The sequence below is a fragment of the Mastigoproctus giganteus genome, chromosome 4, assembly GCF_048544385.1.
Source record: "Mastigoproctus giganteus isolate SK-2022 chromosome 4, ASM4854438v1, whole genome shotgun sequence".
In the NCBI taxonomy this organism is placed as follows: Eukaryota; Metazoa; Arthropoda; class Arachnida; order Uropygi; family Thelyphonidae; genus Mastigoproctus; species Mastigoproctus giganteus.
In genome coordinates, this window is record NC_143578.1 from 167,029,514 (window position 1) to 167,042,812 (window position 13,299).

The 13,299-nt window shown below is 39.9% G+C and overlaps 1 protein-coding gene across 1 annotated transcript in view; it reads left to right on the forward strand.

Annotated features, from left to right (window-relative positions):
• Positions 1-13,299, forward strand: part of LOC150087175 (nose resistant to fluoxetine protein 6-like) — a 472,773-nt gene that overhangs the window by 110,053 nt on the left and 349,421 nt on the right. The window contains exon 9 of the mRNA XM_090373004.1: positions 2,998-3,163. Within this exon, the coding sequence (XP_090229130.1) occupies positions 2,998-3,163 (166 nt within the window). The remainder of the gene's footprint in view (positions 1-2,997; positions 3,164-13,299) is intronic.

Here is a 13,299-nt window from a genome sequence, read left to right on the forward strand (position 1 = left end):
CAAAAGCGATTAAAATTAGTTTTAAGTTCATACATTTCTCTAAAGTCTTATTTTCAAAACCGTTCTATACTTGAAACGGCACAAGTTAGAACACAGAAAGCAAACCCAGCTTTCTTTCTTTATCCATAATTCTAGGTCACTAAGAAACTAATATTTTAACCGCTTGGCCTCCTAGCAGCACTACTCCTGCTTCCCTGTTGCGCGGCCCGAAATCTTGACAGATAAATCTTCTTGCCAAGGGCTAAAAGGAGAAAACATGGCAAACACAGATCAGGATATTGAGAACAATAATTCAAAGAGACAAAAGACTGATCGGATGGAGCAACCTTGCCCATCGTTCTTAATCATACACTCACTTACTAGTCAGCCTACGAGTAAATTGTCTCTCTTTGTCATTCAAAAACATCTGGAGGGTATTGCAGGATCTCACAAGACGGTTAAGAGGCTGCAATCAGGAGACTTACTAGTAGAAACCACGAACCAGAATTTTTTAACTTCCTCAGGCAAACTGGAGTTTTTAATCAATTCTGATTTCAGATTTTTTTTCTGTCACAGATTAAAAATTTCTGATATTTATATAATACATGAATAGGCGCATTATTAAACTCCCAGCATTAAACTCCCCATAACAGTTTCCTACTACTTACTTTCCTACATCGAGCGTGCACATTACCATTCGTCTAGAATTGAATGTTTTAGATTGCTTAACTTACAGAAACCTCTATAACTAACTCATTATATAAAGGAAACCAAAACATCATCCTCGAAGATATTTTAGGTGACGCTGAACATGTATTTTTAAATTCCTGGTTTCGACGCTTTTCAAATTCTGTCACATGAATGCACGTGATAGAAGTTTAATGCACATTTATCAGATATCTTCGCAATTTTTCCGCTAATATTTGATCCCATGAAGAAAGGATTTCTGCGATTTTTATACTCCAGAAAACCCACTTTAAATTCCATCTACTGTAAGTAATGATATAATACATATAACCATAGAAAATATTTAACCTCCATACATTATTATTATTATTATTATTATCAGTTTATTTAACGAACACCCTGTACATGCGAAATATATTTTCCATACAGAAAACATAAAATAACACATGAACTATGAACTTCGGCATTGTGATCTCAGTTCTCAATGTGCCAATAAACACGAAAAGAACAACAGCTCATGAAATATTCAACTATATATATATATATATATATATATATAATTATATTAGTGATAAAAAGGAAAGAAAGTTAAAACGACAGTAACTGTAACTAATATTTATGAGTCAATGCAGTTGCAAGCAATCATGCAATACACCCATAATGTCTATAGAATATTAAGGATAATAGAAAATTATTAGAAAAAGTAAATCAATCCAATAATAATATCATCAGGGATCTAAGAAAACGCAAAAAAAAAAAAAAAAAAAAAAAACATTATTGTCGGTAAAAAGCGATAATAATTTTTTTTTTTGTGTTTTCTTAGGACCATGATGGTATTATTATTGGATTGATTTACTTTTTCTAATAATTTTCTATTATCCTTAATATTATATATATATGACTATTTTCCGAGATAACCTTTTTAAAGGTTACCCAACACCTCATCTTTTTTGAATTTTAACTTTGTCATGGCGCATTGTAAGCTTGCATTTTTACGCCATAAAAAATCAAATCAAATAAAACTAAACTCAAATCATATAATGATCTCTCGAACCCTAATAATTATCACCCTATTGTACTAACTAGCTGTATATAAGTAAAAGTCTGAATGGTTAGTAGAGTGGTTATAATCACCGTCCTCCCACACCGGGTTTAAAAGGCTCGGGCTCGAATGCTATCAGTGATGAGAGGAATGTTTAATGGCATTTTTGATTTCGTGTCTGTGTTAGCCGGTCTTAACGTAAATAGCAAGGTTTCTTACCGGAAAATGTTTTTTTTTTTCGTTCAATAAAAACACGCGCAATTTATGAACATATTATTACATAGAGGTCAGTTGGCTATCAGGTGGCAAAATATTTTGTTTATTATAAGATACCAGTCTTTTTAGTTGAGTATATTAAAATTTGGGGATGACCACATCTTGCCACTCGGGTTCCAATGACAAAATGCGGTCATCAAAAGGATTCCAAAGCAATGACAAAGAACCCAGAGAGAACCTCTTAATGTCCATGACGGTAAGCCTTAATTTCATTTTGGCTAAGCTTCAATCTTCTGCAAGTGTTTGCCATTAAGTATCCCCGAAAGATTTCCTTCTGTGTTGAAGTACCATAGAATATCTGACCAATTGTCCCCCTTCGCGTTTTATTCTGTCCTATGATGCTACTATAACGAGAGAACATCCTGCCCAGGTACATCACTCTCATAATGATCCACATCGATCCATTAGTCTGTGAATGGTACTGCCATTGAAGAGACAACTTTGAAAATATAATAATCAGTAGAAGAAACTCGTCTCTCGGAGGAATCTTAAACTGAACCATACAGTTTTAATGGAACAGTACAGAGCAAAGTAAAACTATGGATAGATATAATGTCCTCTAAAATATACACCAACGTTTAAAGTTTTGCGCATAATTTTGAATCATGTGGAATATGTTGTATTTGTTTGTTGTATAGGTTTAGGTGCATCAGCGACTAGGGTCGTATTGCGCCGTATGTAATATGTTTGTAAATTGAGTACGTCCTGTGATCGATTTTCTGTCTGTTAGTTGAAAATTCCGAGTTTCTGTGGGAAAAAAAACCAGGCCACTATCGCCTGAGACTGAATTACTCAGCCAATGTTGTGAAATAGGCCCATAAAAAATTGCTCTCATGATCGCTAGAATCCGAACACAAGTGTTTTACACCCGATGTGGGCAGGAGAAACTTCGCTAGTCACGATTGTATTTGTTGTACTCTAGATATGATGAGATAAATTCATTATTTCATTAATGTAAAATGAAAGTGCCATTACTAATGATAGTCTTTTAATAAGAATTTACCTTTCTTCAGATTACAGCCGACGCAGATGATAATCGTACTCACAGTATTTCTAGCTCCCTTGATTGGATCAGGCCCACTTTTTCATGATACCGTGGACCCACTCGTAAATGCATGCTACAAGAACTGGTGGATGAATTTAATTTTCATCAATAACTATTTAGGCCCAAAGAAAATGGTAAGAGATTTGTGTTATGGCAATTTTTGTAAAAGTGAGAATAAGAATTTTAAAACTGGAAACCAAATTTATTCACTGTTTTTGAGATATCTTTCTGATCATGGAAATCTACAAGCAACTGCCTGCCCATTGATCTTCCTAATGACATGGAAAAAGCGTATGACACAACATGGAGAATTGGCATCTTAAAAGATCTGCATAGCCTTGGTCTTAGGGGACGACTCCCCATTTTTATTAAAAACTTTTTAGCCAATCGATCTTTCCAAGTTCGTGTGGGATCCTCACTCTCGTTCCTTTAGCCAAGAGGAGGGAGTACCACAAGGATCAATATTAAGTGTCACGCTTTTCGATATCAAAATAAATTCCTTCACAGAACAGTTTCCTCCAACTGTAAACAGCGCCCTCTATGTTGATGACTTTAGCATTTTTTGTCAGTCGTGCAACATGAGGGTTATTGAAAGACAACTGCAGAAAGCCATTGATAGTCTGAATTCCTGGGCACTTGCTAATGGCTTCAGGTTCTCGCCGGAGAAGACAGTTTGCGTACACTTTTGTCGCAAGCGTAATCTTCATCCTGAACCTGAATTAAGGCTCGGACAAAATGCTATTCCAGTAGCAGCGAACACAAAATTCTTGGGACTCATATTCGATAAAAAACTGACCTTTTTGGATCATATTCGTCAACTCCGCAAAAAGTGCACAAGAGGCCTTAATATGCTCCGCTCGCTCTCCTCTTTATCTTGGGGTGCAGACCGATGCACCCTTCTACGGGTTTACCGTGCACTTGTGCGATCCAAATTAGATTATGGGTCCCAAGTATATTCTTCAGCCAGAGACAGTGCCCTTCGATGGCTGGACCCTGTCCATCATCAGGCTCTACGTATCGCTACTGGAGCATTTCGAACATCTCCTGTCCAGAGTTTATACGTCGAAGCAAACGAACCACCGTTATCGCTTCGACGTAAGCAGTTGCCTTTAAAGTACGCTTTAAAACTTAAATCCCTGCCAGACCATCCAACGTGGCCATTCGTTTTTGAGCCACGATGGGAAAATTTGTACGATACCCGTAAGAGTGCCAATCGTCCTTTTGGTATTCGTCTCCAAGAGCTACTCAATGAACTTAATATATGAAGGTAGACAAGGTTGCCCAAACACCAAAGCAACCCCTTTCACCCTTGCATGCTCTTTTTCCAGTATGTGACTGGTCCCTTAGAAATTGGGAAAGTCGGACCCTCCGTCATCACAGACAGACCAAGCAGCAAAACAAGCAGAAAGCCCAATCAACAATAGCATAAAAATACCATACCTGGACCATAAAATTACAATTAGAAATAGTGGCGAAAAACAGTGGCAACTAAAATGGCAGGAACAGACTGGTAACAAATTTTACAGATAAAACCGCTGTTACAAGAACCAACAGACAAGAAGAAGTTATACTTAACAGATTAAGAATAGGACACACCAATGTTACCCACTCCTACCTACTCCGAGGAGAATCTCCGCCGCAGTGCTCTGAGTGCCACACAGTGCAAACTATCCAACATATTCTACTTGACTGTCCTAAATTTACACGACAGCGTCAGATTACCTTTAAATCCTTAAAAGGAATGGACACATTTTCATTACGAACAATATTGTCAGATAAATCTAATATATCCGAAGTCTTCCAGTTTCTCAAACGGATTAACTACTATAATTTCATATAAAAATCATAACAAAAGACATCATTGAATAAGCCATAAATCATAAGTTAGGCGCATTATAGCCATAGAAGCTGATGCGCCAGTAAAATATCCAATCCAACCAACCCTCCGTCATCTGTCTACCATCCCATTTATTCAGCACACCGAGCTGAACATTCTGACTTCGCGCCAGTTTACACACCCTGTTCGAAGTCTGAATCATATGTGGGATCTGCTGCTGTCTTTACTGACACCACTACATTGGCCCCGGGTGCCAAGCGTTCCGTGACCAAGCGATTTCTTTGCGTATCTCAAAGCGTTATCTCTAAAGAGCCTTCAAGTGATAGATTATATTTTGTTTCAACAACCGTTTTCTTTATTTATTAATTAGTGTAGCTCTTTTGCACTAGAAGAAGTAGGCAAAGGCCCAGAAAGGAAAGTTACCTTTCTGTTTTTTATTTCTAATAGTACTAACTAACTAACTTAGCCGCTTGGTCACCTTGTGGCACTGCTCCTGCCTCCCCGTGGCGGGGCCGGAAATCTGGGTGGTAAAACCAACCCCCAGGGCCAAAAGGAGCAAAACATGGACTGTGACAATTTTCCACCGATTAGGACTGCAAATCCAAATACACTAGATTTGCACATACCCGATAATGACTTATCCAATCCAAAGAGACTGAGGACGGATGCTCCCCGAATGGAAAACCCAAGTTTTCTGATTCTGCATTCGCTAACTAACCAATCGTTGGGTAGTTTATCACCATTCCTCATTCAAAAATGTCTTGAGAGCGTAGCTGGCTCCCCTAAAATGGTACGACGACTGAAATCTGGCGACCTGCTTGTTGAGACCACCAACTCAAAACACTCTGAGTCTCTACTCAGACTCACCTCATTTGGTGGAGTTTCAGTTAAAGTGTCCCCACATGCCACTCTTAATTCATCCAAAGGTGTTATTTCTGAATGGGACCTGATGAATGTATCAGAAGAAGAAATTGTTCAGGAACTGCAGGACCAGAAAGTCACACAGGCAAAACGAATTATGATGAAAAAAGATGGAGAACTCCTTCCAACTCGTAGCATAATTTTGACATTCAGCTCACCTAATTTACCTTCATCCGTAAAAGCAGGGTATTTGCATTGTCGCATTCGCCCATATATCCCGAACCCAATAAGATGTTACAAGTGTCAGAAATTCGGACACTCACAAACAGTCTGTCGAGGAGACCCCGTATGTCCTAACTGTGGTTCAAAAGATCATTCCCAGGCTGACTGTAAAGCCCAGGCTCCACTCTGCGCCAATTGTAAAGGTAACCATCCAGCCTTTTCTAAAAACTGTGAACAATGGAAATATGAGAAAAAAATTCAGAAATATAAAATAGAAAAGAAAGTTTCATTCCCAGAAGCCAGAAAGCAAATACAACTAATCACACCTAGACGCACGTATGCTGAAGCCGCTAAAAAGTTTCATTCAGTATCGGTGCAGACTAGGCGCCTCCGTAGCCAGGTGGGAAGGAGCACAGTGCACAGCACACGCTTCTTGATTAGACCGGGGTTCGAGCCCGTCACCACCAAATACGGAGGATGCGGAAAGGTCAAGGAATGACCACCGCATATCCTGGAGCAATATGGCCTTAGTTGCTAATGCTCCTAAAAACCAATCAATCACTAATCGGTGCAGACTGATACATCAATACCTCCAAATACCTCTATTTCAGAATGGGCTCGTTCCCTACTCAGTTCTGCACCTCAACCTTCAAAGCAACAGATTTCTACTAGAGCTAACAATACACCAGTCACGATACCACCTTCTGCCGGTGCAGATCCCGTAAGATCCGTCCAAGCAGATAACGCAGATTCTAATCGAAAACAGACATTTGACTCCTCCCTTATGGATACTAATGAAATTTCCAATCAAGATGATACCGAAACCATTCTGGAGATCCATCCAGAGGATGAAATAGACCAAAGACCGGTTTTCTCAAAAAGAGAAAGGATTAAAATTGACCGTGCCAAACAGACTTCCAAAAAGCAGTCAGATTCAGTTCCTTCATCTAAATTGAAATAATGAACAACGTTGTCCAATGGAATTGTAGAGGCTTTAGGAGCAACATTGATGACATATACGACATAATTAAGCAGCATAAACCAGTGGGCATCTGCCTACAGGAGACATATCTGACTCCTCAGGTATCTCCTTTGATAAAAAACTATACTCTTTTCAGACAAGATAGACCTATTGCAAATAATGCTCGTGGTGGAGTAGCCATACTCATAGATTCGCGAGTCCCATGCAGACGCATTTCTTTACAAACCTCTATAGAAGCCGTTGCTACCCGAATAGCAATTGGCATCACTCTGACTCTTGTTTCGATCTATCTACCACCCAATCATCCGTGTACTATTCACGAACTTGAAAATCTTATAATGCAGTTGCCAACCCCTTTCTGTTTATTGGGCGACTTCAATGGACACCATCCATTGTGGGGTTCTCCCAATGCAGATGGACGAGGGCAACTCATTGAAATGCTCATTGACAGACAAAACTTAACCATCCTAAATACTGGTTCACCCACTTACATCCATCTCCCAACAGGAACAGTGTCTGCAATAGATCTATCAATATGCTCTCCGATCCTCTTTCCTAATATTGAGTGGACAGCTCTAGATGATCCACTAAACAGTGACCACTACCCATTAATCTGTAAGATCCAAACATCACGCTCTTCAACTGCAAAAAACCAAATAAAATGGAAATTTACCAAGGCAGATTGGGCCAAGTATACCTCTCATGTTTCATTTGATAAACAGATCATTGAATCCTTCCCAATTGACACAGCCACTGATCATATCACCAAAGAAATTCTAGCAGCTGCATCCATTGCCATCCCACAATCACAATCAGTCACCTACAGACCCATAAATTATTGGTGGAACGATGAATGTAAGAATGCCAAAAAAGAAAAAAACCGAGCGTGGAATATATTTCGCAAATACCCTACTACCAACAACCTTATAAATTATAAGAAACTAAGAGCCAAAGCCCGACACATCAGAAAGGAAGCTAAAAAAAACTCTTGGATCCGATTTGCGACTTCAGTAAATAAAAATACTGATGTAAGAACAATATGGAAAAAAATAAGACAGCTAAATGGCAAATTTCCTCCATTATCCTCGCCAATATTCAACTGGAATGGACAGGAGCTCTCTAGTCCTGCAGAAATTGCGAATACTCTAGGGACAATATTCTCCCAGTTGTCTGCCTCGAACTCGTATGATCCGTCATTTCAGAAGATCAAAGCCTCAGCCGAAAAATCAAAACTTAACTTCAAAACCGCTGCTTCTCTACCATACAATCAGACACTTACTATGATTGAACTTCAAAAAGCTATATATTCCTCAAAGAACAGTGCTGCTGGTCCAGACGGACTATATTACATAATGCTTCAACACTTAGACAATAAATCACTGTCATTGCTGCTGACCTTTTACAACCGTATATTCATTGAACATTCATACCCCACTCGCTGGCATCACTCCTATGTAGTGGCAATTCCCAAACCAGGCAAAGATCATTCTATCCCTCACAATTATAGACCCATCTCTCTTACCAGTTGTTTGAGTAAAACATTAGAAAAAATTATACACCGCCGATTAACATGGTATCTGGATTCAAAACATCTAATCTCTGATAACCAGTTTGGTTTCAGAAAAAATCGCTCATCCCTAGATCTTATGGTTAAAGCTGAAACAAATATCAGGAATGCATTTATACGAAATGAACATCTTGTCATGGTCTGCCTTGACATAGAGAAGGCCTTTGACACCACCTGGCGTTTTGGTATCTTAAAAGATCTTCATTCCCTTGACCTGAGAGGTCACTTACCATGCTACATACAAAACTTCCTTCAGTATAGATCTTTTCAAGTTCGCTATAGAGAAGTCTTCTCACAAATCTATATACAAGAGCAAGGAGTACCACAGGGCTCAGTTCTCAGTGCTACTTTATTTGCATTGAGAATAAATCATATTACCAAATGTATTCCCAAGACTGTGAACTCATATCTCTATGCTGATGATCTGACTGTTTCCTGCAGTTCGCCGAATATGAACTTCATTGAAAGGCAACTACAAATCTCACTAAACAATATTGAACTATGGATGACACAGAATGGTTACAGACTATCTCATCAAAAATCGAGTGCCATTCACTTTTGTAACAAACGAGGGATGCATCCTGACCCAGAGCTACACCTAACAAATCATCCTATCTCAGTTATGAGTAGCATTCGCCTCCTCGGTCTAATTTTTGATAGGAAACTTAATTTTTTAGAACATATCAAATATCTCCGGACAACCTGCCAGAAAAAAATGAACATTCTCAGAGTTCTTTCTTCTACAACATGGGGTGCTGACCGTTACACCTTACTTCACCTGTATAGAACTCTAATTAGATCTCGTCTTGATTATGGAGCCCCGGTGTATGACTCTGCTAGGGAGAGTGTGCTAGTACGGCTTGCTCCTGTTCAACATTCTGCCCTTAGGATTGCTACAGGTGCTTATAGAACATCGCCAGTACAAAGTCTCTACGCCGAAGCCCATGAAATTCCACTCTGCCTCAGAAGGAAGATGTTACTTTTGAATTATGCCGCTAAAATTCAAAGCATGCCTACCCATCCAATTTGGCCAATACTTAGTGATCCACAGTTTAAAATGTTCTACAGAAATAAACCCAGAGCAGTCCAACCTACTGGCATCAGATTGCAGGCTCTATCTGAAAGCTGGAATGTGCACCTTGAAAAAGTCCTCCAAGATCCAAACACTTCAGTTCCCCCATGGTCCTGGGTTAATCCATCCTGTGACAATTACTTCCTGAACTGGGGAAAAGATTCCCTTGCAAATATTAACGTGCGACAACTTCATACTTCTCACACACAAAATTATCCGCATTTCATGAAAATATACACAGATGGATCAAAGTCTGATAGTGGAGTAGGTGCTGCAGCAGTTTTCCCTTTTAACACCATCTCTGTATCTCTGCCTACTGAATGCAGCAGTTATACAGCTGAGTTATTCGCCATTAAACTTGCCCTAGAAAATATTATTCATTGCTCCATTAAAAAAAGTATAATATATACCGACTCGCAGAGTACACTAGTAGCCCTACAAAACATCTCCTCACCAACCAATCCTTTAATACAAACCATAAGAAGTAAGATGATTCTTATTCAGGAACGCCAACAAGTAGTCATCTTCTGCTGGATCCCAGGTCACACTGGGATCCCAGGAAACGAATGCGCAGACCATGCTGCAAAACATCCATCTAACCCATTATCTTCAGGCTTTTGTGTTCCATATGTTGATTACAAACCTATGATACGAAGGACATGTAAGGAACAATGGACACTTCTATGGCAAGCTCAAACGGGTAATAAGCTATTGGAAATAAAATCAGAACCACAGTTATGGACCTCTAGTTTTCGTACTAACAGAAAGGAAGAAGTCATCTTAACCAGAGCACGAATCGGCCACAGCCAGTTTACTCACCTATTTCTCCTTACAGGAAATGATCCTCCACAGTGTTCTCAATGCAACTGTCAGCTAACAATGAAGCACATTCTTGTTGAATGCACTCTGTACAAACATGCTCGGCAATGTTCATTCAGCTTCCTTCCAAATCTAAAAGAACCTCTAAAACTCTCTCACATCATAGGCAACGATGCTAATCCCTTGGAGTTATTCTGTTTTCTTAAACGAATAAAACTATATGATCGTCTCTGACTGTTTCCATAACAGTCACCATTGATAACTTTCATATCACTGATAGGCGCAATATGGTCTAAGCAGCCCTTGCGCCAAAAATAACAATAACAACAACAACAACAACAACCACTACATTGGAGTAGATTCCTTCTGATTGCAGCATATTTACTGCAGTGCTGCACGCCGTAGAGATAGCCTTGGATCACATTAGTAAATGCCAATACCAACTGTACATTTTATATTCCGATTCTCTCAGCGTGTTACAGGGTTTAATATCTGTGAGATATAATTCCCATCCTGTTCTCTCTTGCATTCAGCAGAAGATTCACTTTCTCCATGAACGTGAATATGATATCCTCTTCTGCTGGATTCCTAGCCACATTGGGATTAGAGGAAATGATTTGGCTGGCACCGCAGCCAATCAGCAATTCCCAATAATAATCGCTGCCTGTCAGTCCCCTATACAGACTGCTGGCAAATAATACACCAAAAGATGCACTCCCAATGGTAGGATTCGTGGAATACACAGACTACCAATAAATTATATCGTAGAAAGCCTGTAATTGAACCGTGGCAGTCTAGTCTGCGCAGGAATCGTAAGGAGGAAGTTGTTCTTGCCCGGACCCGCATAGGACATAGTCATTTAACTCATTCGTTTTTGCTGAGGGCTAATGACCCTCCTGTGTGCGAGTCCTGTGGCACAATTTTATCAATCAGACACATTCTAATTGATTGTCCAGATTTTAGCAATATCCGTTTTACCGCTTTTAATCTTGTGACTGAGTCGGATACACTCAGTCAGATTTTATTCGACAATGGCAATGTGTCTGCTGTTTTTAGCTTTTTTAAATCAATAAAGGTTTTTAATCGTATTTGAAATTTATATGTTATTGTTATTTCTTTATTAATTTGTTTTCTACATTTTATCCCTTTGTTATTGTATATCTGGACATGGTGACCTAAGTAATTAGGTCAGTGAAATTTTAAATTTTTTATATATATCACCTGGTTTTGGCGCATTATAGCCTTAGTTGCTATTGCGCCAATAAAACCCTACAACCAACCAACCTACCAGATGATCTTTCCATTTCATTTCAATCACAAAGCATGAACACGATTCGACAGTTCTAATTATCCATAAACAATATAGAATTATGGACTAAAAATAATGGATATAGAATATCTGAGAAAAATTCAGCTGCTATACACTTCTGTAAAATGCGTGGTCTTCATCCTGAACCGGTCTTATACTTAAACAAAATTGCTCTGCCTGTTGTTTAAAATTTCTCCTTCTTAGGCTTTACATTAGATAGAAAACTAAACTTTCATGAATATATACTAAGACTTCGAAGTAGTTGCCTCTCAACGAGAGCGTGCTGGTTCGGATTGCCCCTATTCACCTATTCACATTCTGCCCTGAGGATTGCTATAGGCGGTTATAGAACTTATCCAGTTCAAAGTCTATATATTTATAAATTTAGACATACTTGTCTAAAGCATCTACATATATACTGCGATCGTCTCGGCTATGTTATGGGGCGCTGATTGGTATACTCTACTGCATCTCTATAGAACTTAAATCCGTTCACGGTTAGATTATTGCTCTCCAGTTTATGCCAGGAGCACTAGTTTACAACGTCCAGATGTTATCCAGCACACTGCTCTCAGGACTGCATTGGGCGCTTTCAGGAATTCTCCAATCCACAGTCTTTATATTGAAGCAGCCTAGGTTCCGGGCTTACATCAATGGAATCCGGCGTGTTTGCCGTGCGCTGCAACCCGTGGAAATTCGGAAAGGGGGATCCTGGTGGCTGAGGGGCCCAGCTCCAATACACCACTTTGGCCCCTGCTTCGACAAGACGGGTGGTCCTGGAAGGCCCGGCTAGGATCAATCGGCTAGTAGGCTCGCCTGCAAGTGTCAACCGTGACAATGCCACGCCTCTACCCTCATGGTCCGAGGGACAGGATTCAGGCTGGCGGCGGTGCGGGTATAGTGTCTGGGTAGCTCTGGGGCCCCCCTCCCGAGCGCATTTATTGCATGCCGGGTAGTGGGCGTCCCTTTGGGCTCCGTGGTGGGTGGGGAGCCCGGGCACTGAACCATATAAAAATCTCTATGAATCCTGATAAACTAAATTCTTCAGGGGCCCCAACCCGGTCCCTATCTGAAATCAATGAAAAGGAGACAGATAGCATTATTCCTAAAAAAAAGGCAGCGAACCGAATTACCATCAGGGCCTGTCCCAAGGTTCTTAATTATGCATTCCACCAATGAAACACCAATTGGTAAAATGTCGCCCTTTTTTATTCAAAAAGGGTTAGACGGGTTAGCAGGTTCACCCAAATCAGTTAAGAGGCTCCGTTCCGGGGACCTCTTGATTGAAACAAAAAATGACAGGCAGTCTGAACATCTACTCCGAGTAACATCAATCGGAGGAATACCCGTAACAGTGACACCACACAGAACACTAAATTCATCAAGAGGTGTCATTTTAGAGTGGGACCTTGTCGACGTCACCGAGGAGGAAATCTGCTCCGAATTAAAACCACAGGGTGTTACTGCAGTCAAGAGAATCACTGCGCGAAGGGATGGGAAAATTCTTAAAACCAGGAGTGTTATCCTGACTTTTAACTCTCCCAAACCTCCTGATGAGATTAAAGCTGGATACATCAACTGTCCAGTACGTCCATACATTC